This window comes from Molothrus ater, chromosome 28 (assembly GCF_012460135.2).
Source record: "Molothrus ater isolate BHLD 08-10-18 breed brown headed cowbird chromosome 28, BPBGC_Mater_1.1, whole genome shotgun sequence".
Classification (NCBI taxonomy): domain Eukaryota; kingdom Metazoa; phylum Chordata; class Aves; order Passeriformes; family Icteridae; genus Molothrus; species Molothrus ater.
The window spans coordinates 2,021,760-2,045,449 of NC_050505.2; the positions used below are offsets into that span (position 1 = coordinate 2,021,760).

General features: G+C 52.5%; 1 protein-coding gene across 2 annotated transcripts in view; it reads left to right on the forward strand.

Moving 5' to 3' along the window:
* The window catches only part of GFRA2 (GDNF family receptor alpha 2), a 29,894-nt gene extending 16,571 nt beyond the window's left edge, over window positions 1-13,323 (forward strand). For both annotated transcript variants that reach the window (XM_036396757.2, XM_036396756.2), the window contains 5 exons: window positions 11,109-11,218; window positions 11,293-11,433; window positions 11,510-11,685; window positions 12,442-12,495; window positions 12,623-13,323. In XM_036396757.2, the coding sequence (XP_036252650.1) occupies window positions 11,109-11,218; window positions 11,293-11,433; window positions 11,510-11,685; window positions 12,442-12,495; window positions 12,623-12,751 (610 nt within the window). In that variant the 3' untranslated portion in view covers window positions 12,752-13,323. The remainder of the gene's footprint in view (window positions 1-11,108; window positions 11,219-11,292; window positions 11,434-11,509; window positions 11,686-12,441; window positions 12,496-12,622) is intronic.
* Window positions 13,324-23,690: the final 10,367 nt, after the last annotated feature.

Genomic DNA, 23,690 nt, shown 5'->3' on the forward strand with positions numbered 1-23,690 from the left:
GTCACCCTCCTGGCATTGGTGTCACCCCCTGGCCATCAGTGTCACCCTCCTGGCATCGGTGTCACCTTTCCAGCCACCAGTGTCAGCCCCCGGCCATCTGTGTCACCTCCCTGGCATCGGTGTCACCGTTTGGTCATCAGTGTCACCTCCCTGGCATCGGTGTCACCTTTCTAGCACTGGTGTCATCTTTCCAGTCATCAGTGTCACCCTCCTGGCATTGGTGTCACCACCTGGCCATCAGTGTCACCTCCCTAGCACTGGTGGCACCTTCCCGGCCATCGGTGTCACCTCCCTGGAATTGGTGTCACCCAGGCATTCTGTGGCCTTCTCCCACGGCCCAGGTGTTGGTGTCACCCCCCCTTGGCACTGGTGCCACACCCCCAGCCTTGGTGTCACTCGCCCCAGTATCAGTGCCACCCCCCTGTATCGGTGCCACCTCCCAAAATCAGCGTCACCCCTTCGGCATCAGTGTCACCCCCTGGCACTGGTGTCAGCTGGGCACTCTGGGGGCTTCTCCTGGCATGGTCCTGGCATCAGTGCCACCCCCCAGTATTGGTGTCACTGCCCTGGCATTGGTGTCACCCTCTTGCCATCAGTGTCCCCCTCCTGGCATCGGTGTCTGTCCCTGGCTTCAGTGTCACCCGCTGCCACTGGTGCCACCTGGGCACTCTGGGGGTTTCTCCTGGCACCCTCCCAGCATCAATGTCACATTGGTGCCACTCCCCAACATCAGTGTCACCCCCCGGCATCAGTGTCACCCCCTGGCATCGGTGTCACCCCCAGTATCAGTGTCACCTCCCAGGCTCTGTTTTCCCCCCTGTCTGGCTCTGGAAGTAGCACTGGGACAATGCCCTGGGGACACTCAGGGGACAGACCCCAGGGATGGAACTGTATCCCCCAAAACCTTCCCCGGCTGTCGAATTCCCGCTGTTTCCCCCTTGGCAGCGCAGAGCTGGGCACCGAGGCTCCTGCTCCTTCTGTCACCCGTTTGTCATCAGGCACGACCCCTCCTGTCCCCCTCGGGAGCCGGATCCGCTTCCCGATGGCTCCCGCCAGGAGCGGGATCTTCTCCCGTCAAGGTGATGGAGCTTCCCAGCGCTCAGCAGGGAAATAAATGCGAGCTCCGGGCCTTCCCCAGGCTGCGAGCGGAGATGTTTGAAATGTGGGAATGTGGCTTTTTATCAAAAAGTAATCCAAGGAGCCGGTGGCCATGAATAAAAGATACCCGGGAATGGCAGCTCCTCTCCATCAGCGCGCTCCGAGGCGGATGCTGCCGATGGATCCGCGCTCCGAGAGGGATAACGGGGCTGGGAGAGCTGGGGGGGCTGCAGAGCTTTAATTCCTGCATGGAATGAAATCCCCACACCAGGAGGGAAAGGGGGAAAGGGGCAGGAGCCGCTGGGAGGGTTTGTTTGCTCCAAGGTTTTTTGGGAGAAACGTGGGAGAGCCGGGACGGGGGCTCTTGCTCTGGAAAATGCCCAAATCTGGGGTTTATTTGTGTTGGTTTTGCTGTAGAGTTTTGCTGGAACCTCGGGGATTTTTTTCCTTGGGATGGGGCAGGGATGCATTCCTTGGATCTGGGTTTTCAGGAGAAAATCCCATCCCATCCACTCCCCTCCGGCATCTCCACCTGGGAATGGGACACGAAACCCCTGTGTCCCCTCACCCTGGGGAGCAAGGCAGGGCCATGGGATTTCCCATTTTCCATGAGTTTATCCAGCCAAGCTCCTCCCGATCCTGGAGGACAAGGCAGGGCTGGGCTGTGCCATGGGATTTCCAATCATCCAGGAATTTATCCATCCAAAACTCCTCCCCATCCTGGAGGACAAGGTGGGGCCATGGGATTTCCAATTTTCCACGAGTTCACCCACCCAAAACTCCTCCTGATCCTGAAGGACAAGGCAGGGCCATGGGATTTCCCATTATCCAGGGATTAATCCATCCAAAACTCCTCCATGTCCCCTGATCACAGAGGACAAGGCAGGGCCATGGGATTTCCCATTTTCCATGAGTTTATCCAGCCAAACTCCTCCTGATCCTGGAGGACAAGGCAGGGCCATGGGGTTTCCAATTATCCAAGAGTTTATCCAGCCAAAACAACTCCTGATCCTGGAGGACAAGGCAGGGCCAGGGGGTTTCCAATTGTCCATAAGTTTATCCATCCAAAACTCCCCCATGTCTTCTGATCCCAGAGGATAAGGCAGTTCCATGGGATTTCCCATTTTCCATGAGTTTATCCATCCAAAACTCCCCCATGTCTTCTGATCCCAGAGGATAAGGCAGTTCCATGGGGTTTCCCATTTTCCATGAGTTTATCCAGCCAAACTGCTCCTGATCCTGGAGGACAAGGCAGGGCCATGGGATTTCCCATTTTCCATGAGTTTCTCGATCCGACATCCCAGCCTGATGCTCATCCCGATCCGACAGGGGCCTGGTGAGTCTCTGGAGCCAGAGCAGATCCCGAGTGCTCCCAGAGCTGGAGGTGACAGGAGATGAGATAATTCTCCTGCCGGAGCAATTAACCTGCCAGGGTAATTAATTGACCCTCCTGGCTGAAAGCCTAATGAGGGAAAACCCTTTCTGGCGGGATAGGATTTTCCGGAGGGATTTTTCCTGCATGGAGATTGATCCAGGGGCTGCTGCTCCTGTCAGGCAAGAATTCCACACCGAAAAAGAGCAGAATAATTGGAGGAGAGGGAAAATGAATATTCCAGCATGGAAAACAGCCCTTCCAGAGCTTTTCCTGCCTCTCTTTGCTGTTCTCCAGCTGTGTGGGGCTGCTGGCGTTGGACACCAGCCCTGTCCCCTCGGTCACAGAGGTCACAGGGAAGCCACCAGCTGCTCCATCCTGCTGGGAATGGCTCTGCATGTGGAATGTTCTGGATGCAGGAGGGGTTTAACTCTTCCCTGTTGTCCTTGTGAAGGCACGGAGGGTCCGGGATGTCCCTCCTTGTGTCCCCTCAGGGACTCAGATCTGGGCGAGGGGACAGGATCTTTGGAGCGCAGCATCGGGTTTGTCCTGGGCTGAAATCCCAGTTCGTTTCCTCCATATAAATCTATTCCAGTGGCCTTGACTCGGCCTCAAATCCCAAGGGAGCTGCCCCAGGACTCTGTGAACAACCGAGCTGGGATTTGTGCAGCTCGGGATGCTTTTCCCAGCTTTTCCCAGCTTGGGAAGCTTTCCCCCATCACTATTTTCCCCCATCCTCTTTCCCCCATCTTTCCCCCCATTTTTCGCCCTCCTTTCCCCCATCATCTTTTCCCCATCATCTTTTCCCCATCATCTTTTCCCCATCATCTTTTCCCCATCATCTTTTCCCCATCATCTTTTCCCCCATTTTCCCCCCATCACCTTTCCCCCCATTTTTCACCCACCTTTTCCCCCATCGCCTTTTCCCCCATCGCCTTTTCCCCCATCGCCTTTTCCCCCATCGCCTTTTCCCCCATCGCCTTTTCCCCATCACCTTTCTCCCCATCACCTTTCTCCCCATCACCTTTCTCCCCATCACCTTTCTCCCCATCACCTTTCTCCCCATCACCTTTCTCCCCATCACCTTTTCCCCATCACCTTTTCCCCATCACCTTTTCCCCATCACCTTTCCCCCCATCACCTTTCCCCCCATCTTTCCCAGCTCACAGGAGCTGACAAAGTCCCGGAGTTTTTGTGGCTGATTGCAAGGGACAGGTTTTAGCTCCCGGAATACAAAAACCTTTGGCGAAGCACAAACCTCAGCGAAGGGGAAAGGGAAGGGAAGGGGAGAAAAGAGCTGATTTCAGCAGCTGCAGCTCGCTGGATTTTTCATCTTGCATCAGCAAGTCGGGAGCACAAATAATCTGCTCTTACACGCTCCAGTGGTGCCGGTGCCGGAGAAATTCCCAGCCTCCACTGGCTGGAGCTGCTCAGCATCCAAACTGGGGATGTTGGGTCATTTCCAGGATTTTTATCCCAGTTTTTGGTGTGTTCAAATCCAAGGGGTGAGGGATGCTCCCTCTTACAGGATATTTGTGTGAAGAGGATTTTGGCTGGGGCTGGAACATCCAAAGTGGGGATGTTGCATCATTTCCCTGTTTTTAATTTTAAGTTTTTGTTGTGTTTAAATCCAGGGGGGATGTGGGGATGTTCCCCCTCTTGGGACATTTGTGTGAAGAGAATTTGGCCAAGGTTGGGCTGGAGTTCCTCAGCATCCAAAGTGGGGATGTTGGGTCATTTCCAGGATTTTTATCCCAGTTTTTTTGTGTGTTCAAATCCAAGGGGTCGAGGGATGCTCCCTCTCACAGGATATTTGTGTGAAGAGGATTTTGGCTGGGGTGGGTAATTTCACTGATTTTTTTTTTCTTGTCCCATTTTTTGGTGTGTTTAAATCCGAGGGGGTCAGGGGTGCTGCCCCTCTCGGGATAGTTGTGTGCAAAGGATTTTGGCCAAGGTGGGGATATTGGGTCATTTCCTGTATTTTTTATTCCAGTTTTTGGTGTGTTTGAGCCAAGGGGTATCAGGGATGCTCCCTCTTACAGGACATTTGTGTGAAGAGGATTTTGGCTGGGGATGGAGCATCCAAAGCGGGGATGTTGGGTCATTTCACTGATTCTTTTATCCCACTTTTTGTTGTGTTTAAATCCGGGGGGGTGAGGGATGCTCCCTCTCACAGGATATTTGTGTGTCAAGGATTTTGATTGGGGTTGCAGCATCCAAAGTGGGGATGTTGCATCATTTCCCTGTTTTTAATTTTAAGTTTTTGGTGTGTTTAAATCCAGGGGGGATGTGGGGATGTTCCCCCTCTTGGGACATTGGTGTGAAGAGAATTTGGCCAAGGTTGGGCTGGAGCTCCTCAGCATCCAAAGTGGGGATGTTGGGTCATCTCCAGGATTTCTTTATTCCAGTTTTTGGTGTATTTAAATCCAAGGGGGTGAGGGATGCTCTCTCTTATAGGATATTTGTGTGAAGAGGATTTTGGCTGGGGTTGGAGCATCCAAAGTGGGGATGTTGGGTCATTTCCCAGATTTTTATCTCTGTTTTTGGTGTGTTTAAATCCAGTGGGGTGAGGAATGCTCCCTCTTATGGGATGTTTGTCAAGCGTTTTGATTGGGTTTGGAGCATCCAAAGTGGGGATGTTGGGTCATTTCCCTGATTTTTATCTCTGTTTTCGGTGTCTTTAAATCCAAAGGGGGTCGGGGATGCTCCCCCTCCCAGGACATTTGTGCAAAGAGAATTTGGCCAAGGTTGGGCTGGAGCTCCTCAGCATCCAGAGTGGGGATGTTGGGTCATTTCCCAGATTTTTATCTCTGTTTTTGGTGTGTTTAAATCCAGGGAAGGTCAGGGATGCTCCCTCTCACAGGATATTTGTGTGAAGAGGATTTTGGCTGGGGTTGGAACATCCAAAGTGGGGATGTTGGGTCATTTCCAGGATTTTTCTCTCTGTTTTTGGTGTGTTTAAAGCTGAGGGGGTCAGGGATGCTCCCTCTTACAGGATGTTTGTTTGTCAAAGATTTTGATTGGGTTTGGAGCATCCGAAGTGGGGATGTTGCATCATTTCCCAGATTTTTTTTTATCCCTGTTTTTGTTGTGTTTAAATCCAGGGGGGTCAGGGATGTTCCCCCTCTTGGGATATTGGTGTGAAGAGAATTTGGCCAAGGTTGGGCTGGAGCTCCTCAGCATCCAGAGTGGGGATGTTGGGTCATCTCCCAGATTTTTATCTCTGTTTTTGGTGTGTTCAAATCCAGGGAAGGTCAGGGATGCTCCCTCTCACAGGATATGTTTGTGAAGAGGATTTTGGCCGGGTTGAAGCCTCCAAACTGGGCATGTTGAGTCATTTCTCAGATTTTTTTGTTTTTTACCCCCACTTTTTTTTGGTGTATTTAAACCCAAGGTGCACAGGGATGCTCCCCCTCTTGGGACATTTGTGCACCAAGCATTTTGGCCAGGTTTGGGCCGGGGAAGGAGGGAGAGGGGATCCAGGCTGGCTGGGGATTGATGGAGCACCAAACATGGGAAGGGAACGCGGCGGCGGCTCCGGGCGCAGACGAACGCCGCCCGTAATGGATGTTCCCTTGATAAACAGCAGCTCAGCTCCTCATTACTCCCTGTAATGAGAGCCTGTCTGGGAAGAAGAAGGAGCAGGGGAAAAAAATTGCTCCGGGATTTAATGGGAGCTGGGAGAGCTCGGGTGCTGAGGGACAGGACGTGGAGGGGCCTCCAAAGATTGGGAAATGTGTGAAAACCCCCAAATCTGGTGGGTTTTGAAGTGGAGGGGCAGCAGCAAGGGGGTCCCTTATGTGAGGAGGTGGCTGGAGAAGAAGAGGAGGAGGAGGAGCAGGGAAAGAAGATGGAACAGGGAAAAATTGCTCCAGGATTTAATGGGAGCTGGGAGAGCTCAGGTTTGGAGGGGAGTGGAGGAGCCTCCAAACCTGAGAAATCGGTGAAAATCCCCAAATCTGGTGGATTTGGAAAGCCAAGGGGCAACACTTGTGGGGGGGGGGGGGGTCCCTCACTTGTGGAGGCAGCTGGGGAAGAAGAGGAGAAGAGAAAAATTTCTCCTGGATTTAACAGAATTCTGGATTTTACAAAATTTCTCCTGGATTTCACAGATTTCTCCAAGCTGGGAGAGCTTGGAGAAATCTGTGAAAATCAGCGAAAATCCCCAAATCTGGTGGATTTGGAACACCAAGGTGCAGCGCCAGGGGGTCTCTCACATGAGGAGGAGGCTGGGGAAGAAGAAAAGAAGGAGCAAGGGAGGAAGGAGCAGGGAAAGAAGGAGGAACAGGCAAAGATTTCCCCTGGATTTAACAGGAACTGGGAGAGCTCGGAGAAATCTGTGAAAATCAGTGAAAACGCCCAAATCTGGCGGATTTCGAAGCGGAGGGGCAGCACTGGGGGGGTTCCCCCGCATGAGGAGGAAGAGGCTGGGGGAGGGCTCGGCTCCCTGCGGGCTCGCCGGGGCTCTCACCACGAGAATCAGTCAATTCCCGCTGAATAATTAACTCGAGAGGCTTCCCAAGTATTGACTTAACGTGACAGCGAGTCTGTCTTGAGCCGGGCTTTGCTTGTGTAAACACAATCTCCTGTTGGGCTCAGTTAGCGGCTCAATGGGACAGAACAGGCCCGCAATTAAAATCAAACGGCGCCCGCGCTCCGTCCTCCCCTTCCCGGGGAGCTTCAGGGCTCGGGGATGAAAGAAAATCCACCCAAAAAAGGCCTTGGAGTCACCGATCTCAGCGCCGGATCGAAATTTGGCGGCCCGAAACAGGCGTGGAGAACGAAATTGTTAATTAGGAACTGCCGGCTTTGAGGTTCTGCGCTAATTGTTTTGCCTCTTGCTGGGTTTCCTCTGCTTTGGGAGTTTCTCCCCGGGTTTGTTGTGGGTTTGGGGTTTTCCCACCGTGTCCACAGCCCTGAGCAAGGGATTGCAGAGGCTGGAAGAGTCCTCCAGGAGCAGAGTCCAACCTTTGGTCCCCACTTTGTCCCCAGCCCAGAGCTCTGAGTGGCACCCCCTGGTGTTCTGTGGGCACCTCCTGGGGTTCCTTGGGCACCTCCAAGGGTTCCCTGGGCATCTCCCGCTCATCCTTGGGCACCTCCTGGCATTCCCTGGACACCTTGAGGGGTTTCCTGGACACCTCCAAGGGTTCCTTGGGCACCTTGAGGGGTTCCTTGAGTACCTCCAGGGGTTCCTTGGCCACCTCCAGCTGTTCTTTGGATACCTCCAGGTCATCCTTGGGCACCTCCAGGTCATCCTTGGGCACCTCCAGGGGTTCCTTGGGCACCTCCAGGTCATCCTTGGGTATCTCAAGGGGTTCCTTGGGCACCTCAAGGCGTTCCTTGGATACCTCCAGGGGTTCCCTGGACATCTCCAGACATTCCCTGCACACCTCCAGGGGTTCCTTGTGCACCTCCAGGCATTCGTGGACTTGTCCAGGTGTTCCTTAAGCGTCTCCAGGCCATCCTTGAACACCTCCAGGCATTCCCTGGATACCTCCAGGTCATCTCTGGACACCTCCAAGGGGTTCCTTGGGCACCTCCAGGTGTTCCCTGGACACCTCCAGGTGTTCCCTGGACACCTCCAGCCACGGAGACTCCAAACCTCCCACGGGCAGCCCCTTCCCAAGCCTTGACCCCCTTTCCACATGGAAATTCCTCTGGAATTCAGGCCGAGAGCCTCAGAACTGCAGCAAAAATTTCCCTTTCTCCCTCCAGCCTCCCGCGGCTCGGCCCAGAACAGGTGACTCCTCTCCCCAGACAACTTCTCCTGGATAAAACAAATCCATCCATTGATCTTTCTTTCCCCTCCCCTGTGAACTCCTCGCTCGATTTGGCAGCGGGTCATCCACAAAAGCCGACTTTTATATTCCAGCTTCCCTCTTTCCTTCAGCCGCTCCCCCTCCCAGGGACTCTTTGAATTTACCTGGGAGCGTTTCGAGGGGAATTTTTTTTTTTTTTTTCATCTCAGCATCTCCCAGCTTCAAAGGAATCCCTCTCCAGCAGGATGGGAATGTTGGGAGGGCGATGCCCAGCGGGATTTTCGTGTCTCGCCGAGTTTTTTCCGTGTTGTCGCAGCTTCCTGAACATCCCCAGCTGGGCAGGAGAGGGGGAGCAGATTTTTTTCCCAGCTTTTTTTTTTTTTTTTATTTTAAATTCCCTCAGTCCCCATAAATTGCCTGTTAAAAAAAAAAAAAAAATCCACTTCTGGAGGAATCCCGGTGTCTTTCCCATGAAATATTCAGGAGCAGGATGCTGTTGGGTTTGATGTGTGCTGAGTTATCGCCGCGGCTGGGGGGGATGGGAGTATTTAACACTCAATTAAGAGCTTTAAAAAAATCACTAAAAAAAACCCCCAAACCCATCCTAAAACCTCCCTGTTTGGTAAATTTTAATGTCAAAGCCAGTGGGGTTCTGGTGGTGCTGGATTCCTGCAGAAAAACAGGGAATGGGAGAGGAGCTGGAGGCAGGTGGGCTCTGTAGGGATGATTGAAATCCTCTAAATATGGGATTATGTGCGCTGGGGGCGGGAGGACAGGAATAAAAATCCCCTAAATTTGGGATTTATGCACCTGGGATAAATGCACAGGTACCAAAAAAATCCCCTAAATTTGGGATTTATGCACCTGGGATAAAAGTAGAGGTACAAAATGTCCCCTAAATTTGGGATTATGTGTGCTGGGGGCGGGAGGACAGAAATAAAAATCCCCTAGATTTGGAATTTATGCACCTGGGATAAATGCACAGGTACCAAAAAAATCCCCTAAATTTGGGATATCTGCACCAGGTGTTTGTGTAAGAACCCACAGAGTCCCTTAAATTTGGGATTCAAGCACTTGGGATAAATGTACAGGTGCACAGAACCCCCAGAATTTGGGATTTATGCACTGGGATTTAAAGGTATGGAATGAAAAAGCCCCTTAAATGCAGGATGTTTAGGGGATCCAGGGATCCAGGTGCTTGGGAAGTGCCTGGATTTGGGAGCAGGGCCTGTTCAACCCCAGGATCCTGGGGCTGCCTTTCCTGGCATTTTTCCTTCAGGAATCCAAGAGGAGCAGTTTGGAAGCCCCTAATTGGGAATCCATCCTTGGAGCGGGTTTGGGATGGCAGATCTGAGTGTCTATCCAGAATTAATGTTTAAAATCCCTTTTCTTCCACTCCTTTGGGTTTTTTTTTTTTTTTTTGGGGGGGGGGGAGAGGCAACTCTTAGGAAAATCCTCCTCCATCCCTCATCCAGAGCCAGCCCAGCTCTTCCCAACTTTTCCAAGCCATCCCCACCTGCCTCCTCCAGCTGCCAGCAGCGACTTGGCACCGATCCCTCCTTGTTCCCGCTAAAATGGACTTGGCTCCTTCTCCTTTCCCTTCTTTTTTCATTCCTTTGGAGCCCTTGAAAGCCAAAACCCGCCGGGCTGGGGCTGAGCTTTTATTCCTGGCAGCGAATCCCATCCAGCATCTTCCGAAGTCGCCGTGTCCAATGGGAAGAGTGACATCTGGCTTGGATATTCCTGAAGGATTTCCCAGCTGCATCCTCATGGGTTATGAAAGGAATAACATTTGCCTCGGAGGATGCTCCAGGCCGGGAGTGGAGCCCCGGGGAGCAGCGGTGACAAATTTTCCTGGCGCTCCGCGCTGAACTCGCCGCGCTTCCTGCAGGGAATTGACGTCCCTTCGCCTCGGATTTGGGAAGAGAGGGAAATGCTGTCGGAAAGTTTTATTCCTCTCCCGCGGAGAAGCTGGGGGAAGGAGCAGGTTTTTGGATTTCTGCCATTCCCACCCTGGTGCTGAGGTTTGGCTGCAGGGAGGGTGGAGCGTCCCCAAAAAATAAAAATGCTGGAAAAGCTTTTCTGGGCTTTGTGCAAGGAAAATTCCCTTTTTCCCTCCTCTCTTCCAGGAGTTGAGGATCTGCCCCGGGAATGGGAGTGGGATGGAGCCTCTCTGCCCTGTGGGGAGTTTTCCATGGGCTGAGTCACAAGGAAGGAAAATAAACATGGAAACAACGCTCCTGGTGGGGGAGTTTTATTTCCAGGAAGAAGGAGGGGGAGAAAGTTTTCTCCTCGCCTCACGCATCATTGCAGTGCTTCAGAATCCTGGTTTTCCCTGAAATTCCTGCTTCTTCCTGAGCTCTTCCTCCTTCCCCATCCTCCCATCCATATCGTGGAGCAGCCCCTCAGACCTCCCCAATTCCATCCCTTCCTGAGGATGATGGGGGAATTTTATTTCCAGGAAGAAGGAGAGCAAGAAAGTTTCCTCCTTGCCTCACTCACCACGGCAGAACTGCAGAATCCTGGTTTTCCCTGGAATTCCTGATTCATCCCGAGCTCTTTCTCCTTCCCCATCCTCCCATCCCCACCACGGAGCAGCCCCTCAGACCACCCCAATTCCATCCCTTCCCAAGGACATTCCTCTTGTGTTTTTGCTGTTCATTGGGATCTGAGCCGTGGATGAGCATGGCCATTCCCAGGATCCTGTCTCCTCTTGGGAGCGCTTGGATAACCCAGCTGGAGAGCCTGAATTGCCCTGGAATTCCACAGCCACTGTGTGCGGATGTTGGGAATGGGGCACTTTTCGCTGGCCGCGGAATCACTCTGGGATGGAATTGGCGCTAAAATCCCATTGTTTTCCCACTTTTCCTCCTCTGCAGATCCCGGCTGGCCGATTTCCACACCAACTGCCAGGCCACCTTCCAGTCCCTGACCAACTGTCCTGGGGACAACTTCCAGGCGTGCCTGGGCTCCTACGCAGGGCTCATCGGTGAGTGCCGGGAGTCGGGATCGGGAATGGCTTTTCCCACTGGGATTTCATCTCCATTCCCTCCTCCTCACCAGGCTTTGACATCACCCCCAACTACGTGGACGCCAGCACCACCAGCATCACCATCTCGCCCTGGTGCTCCTGCAAAGGCAGCGGGAATATGGAGGAGGAGTGTGAGAAATTCCTGCGGGATTTCACGGAAAATCCCTGTCTCCGTAAGGCGCTTCCCCGCCCCGCCCCTTTTCCCTTGTCCTGTCATTCCCATCCTTCCTAAATCTCTCCCGCCGCCAGGAAACGCCATCCAAGCTTTTGGGAACGGCACCGACGTGAACCTGGCTCCCAAAATTCCCAATCCCGCTGTGACAGTGCTGCCGAAGACGGAGAAGAGCCCGGTGCTGCCGGACGACGTCAACGACAGCAACACCGCCTACGACACGAGCGTCATCAGCACCTGCACCTCCCTCCAGGTGTGGCCCAGCCCCTGCCACAAACTGGGAGCACTGGTGGGGGTGTGGGACACCGGCCGCATCCCGTGGGATTGGGGAAATGTCCTGCTTGGAGTCATCCGGGGGCTTGAGGGATCCAGGCACTGTTTGGGGTGGGAAATGGGATTCCCCACCCGTCTTACCCCTCACCTGCCAAGGTGGCTCCCTGAGCCTGACTGCTCCTTGTTTGGGAGCTGGAATTCCAGGGTTTTTTGGGAAATCTGGGAAATCCGTGTTGTCTTGCCCAAGCGCTGGGCTTGGGCGTCCATGTTCTGTTCCATGGGTGGAAAAGGAGTTGGAGGGAAACGGGACTGGGGAATGGCTGGGGATGTTCCGGGAATGGGAGAAAAATGGGATTGGGGAGTGGCTGGAGATGTCTCAGGGATGGGAGAAAAATGGGACTGGGGAGTGGCTAGGGATGTTCCAGGAATGCAGGGAAATGGGATTGGGGAATGCCTGGGGATGTCCCAGGAATGGGATTGGGGACTGGCTGGGAATGCAGGGAAATGGGATTGGGGAGTGGCTGGGGATGTCCCAGGATTCCAGGCAGGGTCACAGTGGCAGTGAGGCAGGACCCACGGAAGCCCCTGGGCTCCCTGTGGAGATGGGATGAGCCATTCCAAAACCTCCCTGCGCTCCATCACCCGCTCCAAGCTGATTCCCAGAGGGAAGTTCGGGATCCCAAACCAGCTCCAAGGGCACATTCCTCCCCTAACCATTCCCGATTTCTCCTGCCAGGAACAAGGCCTGAAGCCCAACCAATCCAAGGAGCAGAGCTTGTGCTACTCCCAGGTACTTGGGCGATCCCGGGGCTGGGAATTCTCTCCCAAAGCAAACATCTTGGGAATGCCATCCCAGAGGTGTCTCCCAGCTTTGGGATGCTTTTCCCTAAAACCCCACTCCTGTCCCTCCTCGCCAGGCCCAGCTGACCACGGATGTGATGCCGGACCAGAAGACTTTCATGGATCCCAAGGCGGGAAGCAGCCGGCAGCGGGAGAGCCGGATCCTGCTCCTCATTCCCATCCTGATCCCAGTGCTGGGGCTATAGAGGGGCGGGAAGGAGCGGCCGGTGGGACGGGGACGCTCGGACCAGTGCCCACCAGTGCCCACCAGTGCCCACCGCCGCCGCGCTCGTGCCGGAGACTGGAACGCTCCCAAATCCCGGGAATGCCGAGCTCTGGAGAGGCAGGAGGAGCCTCCACCACGCTGAGAAACTTTGGTGGTTTTCTTCCTACTTTTCGTTTTTTCCCGTTTTTTTGGGGGATTTTTTTTTTTTTTTTTTTTTGGTCTTTTCTGGGTTGGTTTTCCCGAGCGGCTCCTGGGAAAACTCCCTGGAATGGGCCTGGAATGGGGGTCTGGAGCTGCCAGCGGTGCCGGGGAGGGGAAAAAAGTCGGAGAAAGGCGCTGGGAAAGGTGAATTTCAGGATTCTTTGCACTGGGGTGGCCCCAGGGACAACGAGGATTCCGCATGGGAACATCGTGGAGGATGAAGGTGCCATCGGGAGCCACCTGGAGGGGACTCCTGCTGCTCTTCCCGTTGGTTTTTTTGGGGGATTTTGGTTGGGGTTTTTCCTCGGAGAGTTTCCGAATGGAAGAGAAAAGAAACTGGTGTGAAACGTGTGAGGTTGTGCTGATGTTTTCAATCATTCCAGGGGAAGAGGTTCCATTTTCTTTTTTTTTAATTTTTTTTTTTTAATTTTTTTTCATTTGGAATTTGGGTTGGGAGTGGAATTTGACCCATCCAGGGTCAGAATTCCCTGTTTTCCCTCTCCATGTTATTTCCTATATACATATAACATATGGATATTCCCATATACATAACCCTTACCCATGCTGTGGCTTTTTAATTCCCATTTTTCCCTTTATTTTCCCTCTTTTTTTTATATTTTTTTTTTAAATTCCTCCGATTCCCGCAACAACTTCCAAATGTATTCTTGGAAAATTTATTTTTTTTAACGATGTCTATAATGGAAAAAAAGAAAAACCAAAATAAATCAAGGAGAACAAACCAAGGAATGAAACAGCCCTAAAATCCAAGATTCCATAAAAATCCCCATATCTGGGGGCAGGGGGAAAATGGGAACCCTTCAGCTGCAGGAATGCCAAGATTTGGGTTGGAAATCAGCAATTCCCAGCTTTTTTAACCTGCAGGAGACAACAAACAGGAAAAAATTCCCAAGGAGCTGCCACATTCCCATTTTCTGGTGGTATTTTGGGAATTTTTATGTGCAAGAATTTCAGGTTTCGAATTCCCATCCCTCCCTTGATGAGGTTTGGAAATTTTTTCTCCCAAGGCAACCTGGCAGTGCTGAAAATGTTGGGATTTGGGGCACAGGAAGAGTGTGAGGGGCTGGAGATTTTTATTTATTTGGGATTTTTATTTGGTGCAGCGGATTTTTATTTGGGGACAGGAAATGTCAATTCCCATCCAGCTGTGCACGTGTGAAAAAAGGGATTTTGGGAATCTTGGCAGCCTGGGGATGGTAAAATTGTGGAATCACAGAATTCCAGACTGGGATGGAGTTTAAAATCATCTCATTCCAGCCTCTGCCATGGACTGGGACAATTCCCATTATCCCAGCTTGTTCCAACGAGGCCTTGGATGTTCCAGGGATGTGGAAAATGGGGATGGAAGGATCCCAGAGCTGTTTTCTGGGAGCTGGAGCTGGCTGAGAGAGGAGGGAGGGACGAACATTCCCTTTTCCAGCATGGAAAATCCAACGGGGGGATGTGGGAGCTGGCACAGGAAACATAAACAAATCCCGCCTCTCCTGGAATTCCTGCCGCAATCCCAAGGCTGCTTTTTTCCGGGATGGGGCAGCTCTGAGCTGGAGCCGGGTGTGGGGCAGCCAAAAAAAAAAAGGGATTTGGGAGCTCCACGGCAATATCTGGGATCCCTCCTTGGGGTGATTCCCAAATCTGGGTGTTCTCAGTGCGGGCTGGGAGCCCTGAGTGCTGCTGGGTTTCCTTGGGAAAGAGGCTGGAAAATCCAGCAGGGATTTCTTCCTGGTGCTGGGGGCGTTTCCCTGGGAAAGCTGGGAGTGCTCTGGGATTTTCCTGAAGGAGTGGGAACCGCTTGGAAAGGTCAGGGAAGCATCTGCATCCAGCACCACTGGGCATTCCCAGTATTCCCTGCCCAGGAATTGTGATCCGTGGAGATCCTGGGGTTACTGGGAAGTACTTGGAATGGGGATTTGCTCCAGGATTCTCTCCAGGAATGGTGATTCCAGGATTCCCTCCAGAAATGGCAATTCCAGCACTGGAAGTGGGTTTTGCTCCAGAATTCCCTCCAGGAATGGTGGTTCCAACATTGGGAATGGGGTCTTGATCCAGGATTCCCTCTGGGAATGGCAATTCCAGCACTGGGAATGGGGAATTGATCCAGTATTCCCTCCAGAAATTCCAGCACTGGTATGGGGATTTGCTCCAGGATGCCCTCCGGGAAGAGGATTTGCTCCAGGAATGGTGATTCCAGGATTCCCTCTGGGAATGGCAGTTCCAGCACTGGGAATGGGGTCTTGATCCAGGATTCCCTCTGGGAATGAGGAATTGATCCAGGACTCCCTCGGGAATGGCAGTTCCAGCACTGGGAATGGGGAATTGATCCAGGATTTCCTCTGGGAATGATGATTCCAGCACTGGGAATGTTCTTTTTTCCACCCCGAGCTTCCCTTTTCCAGCACTGGGAATGGGGTCTTGATCCAGGATTCCCTCTGGGAATGGTGGTTCCAGCACTGGGAATGGGTTTTGCTCAAATATTCCCTCCAGGAATGGCAATTCCAACATTCCCTCTGGGAATGGCAATTCCAGCACTGCTCTGTGCCCCGGTTTGGAGTCATTCCCATCCCCTCTCCACTCAGATTCCCAAAATCTCCCCAACTCCACCCCAAACCCTGGTGCTGCCTCCACCACATTCCCAGCACTTTAATTACAGGAGAGGAGAATTCCCGTGCTTTGTGTGGAAGTGAAAAACGCTGGGATGTAAAACCCCGGCTGCCAGGATGGATAATTAACTCTGGAGATAATTCCCTCTTCATTTGGACTCAATTACTTTCCCGATAGGAGAAAGTGCTGAAAACACAATTTTTTTTTTTTTTTTAATTTTTTTTTTTTTTTTGGGAGGATGTGGCATAAAATAATAATGGGAAAAAATCCACTCGAGCTTTTCCTGGGAGAGCTTTTCCTTCCTGGGATAAAGCAGAGGATAAATCCCAGTTAATGCTCCAGAATTCCAGCTTGGCATCGCCCTCCTGTCCTGGGAATTTTTGGGTTGGGGTGGGGGGGGAAAAGAACATTTTGGGGGTTTTTAGGATGGATCAGCTGGGGTGGGAATGTCACAGGGTTTGCTCCAAGGAGGAATTGCTGAGAAATGAGGTTTTTGTGGGACACTTTGGAATTCTGGAGGAGTTTTAAGGAATATTTTATGTCCCCGGGGTCATCTTGTGGTGCCCTCACAAAAACTCCTACAAATCCTCAAATCCCGATGGATAATTCCATGAGGAATTCCCCCTATTCCCCAGGTGGAATCTCCCATTCCCAGCCATTCCAAGGGGAATAAAAAGCCATTTTAACCTCTTCGGAAAGCAAAGCATTTCCTGGAATATTCCCCATGAATTCCCAAGCTTTTTCCTCCTGGCCACGTCCAGATTTCGTGACGGGAATTTTTGCCTCCTTAAGGAATTTTTGCCTCTCCAGGTGTTTTTATTCCTTCTCCCTGTGCTCAGGGCTGTAAATCCCAGCTGGGCCCTTCCAAAAGAAATATTCCAAGAGGGGATTTTTTATTTTTTTTTTGCATCCAGGTTTTTGGAGCAGCTAAAAAGTCCCCATGCTCTTCGGAGGAAATGCCAAGCAGTGGGAGCAGGGAGGAAAAAATAGATGGAAAAGGGTTTTAGGGAGGGTTTTAAAAATAGCGGATCTTTGGAGGAGAAATCTGGGAAGACGTCAGGAGGGAGCCTCAAACCCGAGGGGGAAAGAATATTCTGGAAAATTGGGATTCATTCATTGCTGGATTGGAGCTGTCCTGGTGTTTTGGGGTTCTCTCCTCAAAATCCAAGGAAAAGGGGTGAAAATGTGGGAGGGGGATGGGAGGATTTGCAGCTGTTTGGGATGGGAGGGGGAACATTGCTGGGTTTTCATCCAGGGGATCCAGGAGAGCTGGAAAAGGGATGGAGGGGACAGGACACAGGGAATGGATTCCCACTGCCAGAAGGCAGGGATGGAGGGGATTTTGGGAAGGGATTCCTGGCTGGGATGGAATTCCCAGAGGAGCTCTGGCTGCCCTTGGATCCCTGGAAGTGCCCAAGGCCAGGTTGGGATCACCTGGGATAGGGAGAGATGTCAGAGCTGGAACTGGCTGATCCCTAAAGTCCCTTCCAACCCAAAGCATTCCAGGATCCCGTGATTCTCCCAAAAACTTTGCAGGAGAGACCAAACCTTCCAGTAGAGGAGGTTTCAATCCCAGTAAATTCCAGTAAAATGCCTGCCTGCTCCTTGGGGAAAAAAAACAAAACCAAGATCCAAACCAGGATAAATGACAGCCATGGAAGCTCTTCTGTTTAACCTCTGGCCTTGGGAAGAAATCCATGAAAATGAGGAAAAGCTCCCGGGATTCACACGGGGTTCAAGACAGCAAATCCTGGGATGTGCCAGCAGTAATTCCCTGCCAGCTGGGACGTTGCCCTGCAGTGGGAGTGGGGGGCACAGCCAGCAGCCTTTTCCAGGAGGGGAATTCGCAGAATCATGGAATGCTCCGGCTTGGGAGAGACCTTGAAGCTCCTCTCATCCCACCCCTGCCAGGGGCAGGGACACCTCCCACGATCCCAGGGCGCTCCAAGCCCCTGCCTTCCAATTCCTTGGATTTGGGTGCCTTTTAAAAGGGTTGGAAAACCGGGAAAAAACAGGGGGAGGTTTTGCGGTTGTGGCCGGGGCAAGGCCCGCGTGGAGCCTTTTCCGCGTCCTCCTGAATTATTCCGGAATTATTCAGGAATTATCCCTGCCTCCCGCTCCAGCGCTGCATCTTTGCATCCGTTAATTAGGCTCGGTGGGTGAAATGAGTCCCGGCCCTAATTCCCTGTCTGGATGTTCATTATGGAAGCAGCAGCAGCAGCCGGGATGTCAAGGAGGATTAAGGCAGGAGCTGGGAAGTCACAGGTGGCTCCAGCACGGATTTCAAACCCGTGCATGGAAAAGCTGATGGATCCCGCTGGAATCAAACCCAAAATCATCCCAATTTCCCTGGGGCAGAGCGGGAAATTCCTTCCCAGCGCTCCCATTTTCCCCCAGGCTGGTGCTGAACCGGTCACGGCGTCCTGCTCCCTGTTTTTCTCGGGGATGGCCAATGGGGTTGGATCCCCCCCCAGCTCCAGGAATTCTCCCGGCCCCATTCCCAGAGCTCGAGGCATAAAGGCAGCATTTTCCAGAGGATGCTCCAGCCCCGGGATGGTCCCCGAGGAGCCCCGGGAGGAACAAGGGCTCCCCTGTCCCCGTCAGCCCCGCGGCCCCGGGGTCCTCTGGATGACCCCGCGCGGTCACTCCTGGAGAAAATCAAATGGATAGCAAGCGGGAAGGGGGGGGAAACTTGGAATTTCCCCCCTGGATCTGCTCCCAACCCCTCCCCGTGCCTTGATGGGGGCGGGGGTCGAGCACCGACCGCAACTCGGAGCGTTTGGGAATCAATGAATCAATCCCGGCGCTCATTCCGGGGATTTGGGATTCATTCCCAGCCCCATTCCCCGCGCGGCAGAGCGGAGGTGTCCCGATATCCCGAATTCCCGGCGTCCCGGGGAGGCAGCTCCGGGCCGGGGTTTAATTAAGCGCTGAACATGACGCCGGTTTTAATTCCGTGCGTTCGGAGCTGCCCACACACCCCCGGTTGCCGTGGCAACCTTAATTTGTTTTGGAGCCTTCGCTCGGGTAGATTTGGGAATTTTATTTTTTTTTTGTTTGTTTGTTCCTCGCCTTTTCCTTCCCCCTCCTTTTCCTTCCCCCTCCTTTCCTTCCCCCTCTCCCCCTTCCATTCTTCCCATTCCCTCTCTCCCGACTTTTCCCCCTTATTCTCTCTCCCCACTCCGATCCCCTGAATGAAAAAGCACCGAAAATTCCTTGCGTGGAATAAAAAATTCCATCCGCATCCCACAGCCTCGGATTTCCCGGGGTTTATCCCAAATTATCCCAGCTGCCTTCCCAAATCAGGCTCCTGCTCCCAAAACCTGAAGAGATCCATGGTTTGCCTTTCCCACACCCTGTCCCGGGTGGAAAACTGGGAATAAATCTTTTGGAAGGCCTGGCTGTGGTGCCTGGGTTCCTTGGAATGTTTGAAGGGAATTTTCAGGATCCCTTGGAATGTTTGGAAGGGATTTTTGGGATTCCTTGGAATGTTTGGGAGGGATTTTCAGGATTCCTTGGAGTGTTGGAAAGGGATTTTCCATCTGCTGAACTGGTGAGGGAGAGAAATTAGGGGAAAGAACCAAGGGACGCTCATTTCCCGCTCTCTCCATCCATAAAATCCAATGGCAAAGGGATCAATCCACAAATTTCCTTGGGAATGATGGAAAAGCAGCATCTGGGGCAGCTTCTCCTCTAATTAGGGTAATTAGGAGGAGCAGCTTCCAGAGCCATCCATGCTTCATCCTGGGAGAAGCTGGGTTAGGATCCAGTTCCCATTTTAGGATCCAATTCCTGATTTAGGATCCAACTTCCATTTCAGGATCCAATTCCCATTTTAGGATCCAATTCCCATTTTAGGATCCAATTCCCATTTTAGGATCCAACTCCCATTTCAGGATCAAATTCCTGATTTAGGATCCAATTCTCATTTTAGGATCCATTTCCCATTTTAGGACCCAACTCCCATTTTAGGATCCAACTCCCATTTTAGGATCCAATTCCCATTTTAGGATCCAATTCCTGATTTAGGATCCATCCCAGAATGGATTCCCAGCCTGGGTTATGGGAGGTTTTCCCAAAAGGCATTGAAGCACTGGGATTTTTGGGATTTTTGCTTCCCACTCCTGGCTGGAGCAGGATTGAGCCTGGAATTCTGTCCTGCCCTACTCTGGGAATTAAAAGAGGATCCATGGATATCGCAGGGAAGAGAAAAAAACGGGAATTTTTGTCCTTCCAGTGGGAACCACGCATGGCTCTTCTCCTCTCCAATGGAAAATTCCCATTTTTTGAGCTCCTGAGCCTCACCCCAAATCCCAGATTTTAAACCAACACCCGCCTTCGCCTCCCAGAAATCCGTGGATTTGCCCAGGCCGTGTTTTCATGTGGATTAATGATTCCAACACGGAATTTCTTGTTCCATAATGGATAAATTCCCTGTTCGGGGAGTGCCAGCCGTTATTAATTAAGCCCAGCCCAAGGATTTGTTTGCTTTGATGTCTAAAGCTGCAGCTTTTCTTTTTTTTTTTCCTCCCTGCTTGTTAAACTTAATCAAAAGCAATCAAAAACGCTTCCCTAAATTAGAGCAAATTAATTCCCAACAAAAGGAGAAAGTCTCCGGTAGCACAAATGGAAAAGGAATTAAAAATAATTGGAGATGGGAGTCGGGGTAATCTAAATTTAAATATCAGGTTTGGCTCCTGGGCTGCATTTTGGAGGGGTGGGGCAGGGTCAGGAAAGGTTTAAATACTGCTTTTGGTACTGGGTTTAATTTTGAATGGATAAGGCAAGAATGGTGCAGGGTTTTAATCTGAGCTTGGTGCTGGGTTTAATTCTGGATAGGATAGGAAAGCTTTAAATGCTGGGATTGGTGCTGGGTTTAATTCTGGATGGGATAGGAAAGGTTTAAATGCTGGATTTGGTTACTGGGGTTTATTTTGGATGGGATAGGCCAGGTTTAAATGCTGGGTTTGGTGACATTCCTGAGCCGGAGCTCCTGGATCCCAGCGAGTTCCTGAGGCTCCTGTGTCCGTGTTTATCCCTGTTTATCCTTGATCCTCCCTGGCACCACCTGCTGCTGTGTGGGAAAAGCCGGGAAGTCGCGGCTGCCCACGAAATCTGGGAGCAGGAACCGTGCCCAGGAGTTGTTCCCAGTGCCTGGAAAATCGGGATTTGGGGAGGAGGAGTGGCAGCCTGGATGTCAGCTGCTCAGGGAGAATCATGGAGCTGTGGAATTCCAGAGTGGTTTGGGTGGGAAGGGACCATAAATCCCATCCACGTCCGACCGTGACAGCTCCCACTGTCCCAGGTTATCCCAGCCTGGCCTTGGGCACTGCCAGGGATCCAGGGGCAGCCACAGCTTCCCTGGAAATTCCATCCCGGCCCCTCCCCACGCTCATTCCTTCCAAAAATCCCACCCCAGTCTCACTTGTCCCAGTTTGGAGCCATTCCCTGTGTCCTGTCCCTCCATCCCTTGTCCCCAGTCCCTCTCCAGCTCTCCTGGAGCCCCTTCAGGCCCTGGAAGTGACTCTGAGCTCTCCCTGGAGCTTCCCTTTTCCAACAACTCCAAGTCTTTGCTCATCCCAAGACTCTGTTGGATTTCTGGGTCAAACTGAGCTTCTCATCCCCCAACACCCCAAATTCCTTGTCCAGCCTGTCCCTGGGCTTGGAGCCACCTGGCATGGTGGGAGGTGTCCCCGCCCATGGGTCTGGCTGGGATTTAAGGTCCTTTCCAACCCAAACCATTCCAAGACCCCATTGCGACATGGAATTGAGAAATCCTGCTCCGAGACCAAGCTCTGGAGGGTTTTGGTTAAAGGAAAAAACTAATTCCTGAAATTGAGGAACATTTAATGGGAATTTAAATCTCCCCAGTTGTTCCATAAACCCCCAGTGAGGAAACATCCCAAATCCACCCCTTTCCGTTTGGAATTCCCTTCCCCAAAACACGCTGGGAGCCACACTTAAACCATTGGGATATTCTCCAAGCGGGGTTTTATTGGAATAATTACCAATATAGCAGGACAGGACCTGCCTGAGCTTGTCTGGCCCTTGGTGCTGAACCAAACAGCAGCACTGTGGTGTTTCACCCCACGGACACTTTTGCCTGCCTGGGTGTGTGGTGTTTCACCCCACAGACACTTTGGGCTGCCTGGGTGTGTGGTGTTTCACCCCACAGACACTTTGGGCTGCCTGGGTGTGTGGTGTTTCACCCCACAGACACTTTGGGCTGCCTGGGTGTGTGGTGTTTCACCCCTCAGACACTTTGGGCTGCCTGGGTGTGTGGTGTTTCACCCCACAGACACTTTTGCCTGCCTGGGTGTGTGGTGTTTCACCCCACAGACACTCTTTTCTGCCTGGGTGCTGCAGCTGGGCCCTGCAGACAAGTCCAGGCCTGCAGGAGCTCTGGTGCTGCTGGGATGGAGCTTCCCCCCATAACAGGGGCTGCTCCTCAGGTTTCCCTCTGTGGAGAAGCTTTCAGGCCATGGTGAAGGAAAGGAGTCGGTTCTGAGGGAGGGTTTGGATCCAGAGCTTTATTCTGGCCCTCAGGCCTCTGAATGCAGCACCAGCTCCCACAGAACTCCCTGAGCCCGTGGCTGCTGCTCCTTTGAACCCCGGGGAGAGGGGCAGGGAAGGGGCAGGGAGCCACCAAGCAGGGACAGGAGGGGAGGGACAAAGGGACAAAGGACACCTGGATGGCCCAGGGCCCCCCAGGGGTAGAGGGCATCCTTTGCATCTGCCCAATCACTCGAGGCCCTTCTGGAATGCCAGGACTGGCCAACAGTGCTGGGAGGGGAAGGAGAGGTGACTGACACACCTGGCAGGGAATTATCAGGGGAGGCACCCGGGGTTCTGAGGTAAACCCTGAAATCCCAATGCAACAGGGCTTCCCAGTGCCAGACACCCGGGGTAATCCGTTCAGGCACCGCGGGAATCCGCTGCCACCAAGGGCCGTCCCCGGTGTCACCCGCGCTCAGCGTCAGGGCCCGCTCCTCGTTAGCGCCAACGCCGAACACATCCCGCTGCTTTCCCGTCTCCGGGAGAGGGGAAAAAACCCTTCCTGACAGCTTGGATAACCTTTCCCTGCTCCCGTTCTCACTCGGGAAGCGCTGACGCTCCCGGTTCGGGGCAGCTGTGAAGAGCAGAGGGCGGCGAGCGGGGGGTGGGAAGTGTGGCTAAAAATACGGCGAGTCTGGCACGTTCTGCCTTTTCCTTGGAATTCAGAATCCCTCCTGTGCTGCTCCAAGGGTGGCCCTAATTAGGGGTGTCAGAGCGTGAACAGATTTTTTTGGGGTGTGGGGATTTTTTTATTCCCCTTTTCCCACCGCAGATTTTTTTTTATTTTTGGGAGGGGGGGTGTTAGCAGCAAATCACACTCAGAAAGAAGGGAATGGCTTCCCACTGCCCCAGGGAAGGGATAGAGGGGATTTTGGGAGATTGCCAGAAAAAAATCTGTCTGCCACATCCCTGGAAGTGTCCCAAGCCAGGTTGGAATCACCTGGGATAATGGAAGGTGGAACAGGATGGGATTTAACTCCATTCCCACCCCAACCACTCTGGAATTTCATTCCTGGTGCCGTTTCCTGCTCCAACAATCAACTGGCAGGAGGGCCAGGAGCCTTTGTGTCCCCTCCTGGTGCCGGTGACGTCCTTGCAGAGGAAAAGCCCCCAAACAAAGCCAGGAGTCGTCAGTTAATTGCGTTTTAACAGCAAAATAATTCCGTGAGTCAAAGCCATTGATTGACTTGATCCCGTCCTTCTGCGGGGGCTGAGGATTTGGGGGTTGTTTATTCCCATTAAATTCCTGCCAGGGAATGTATTCCCATTAATTCTCCTGCCAGGGGATGCAGGAGAAGGTGATGGGAGGCCCACAAAAGCTGCTTGGTTTGGGGCAGATTTGGGGTTTTGGGGCTGTTTGGGGAGGAACCCAACAACTGCAGCATCCCCGATCCCCAAATCCGCGCCCTTTCCTTTTTCCTCAGCCTCGGGATGGACCCCAGCTTTGGGGTCCTCCCATGACCTCCCTTCTCCCAGACCAGCCAGTGGGAGGCGAGACCCTTCTGGAAGTGCCTCTTTTCCCCCTTTTCCCCCCCGTTCTGACTCGG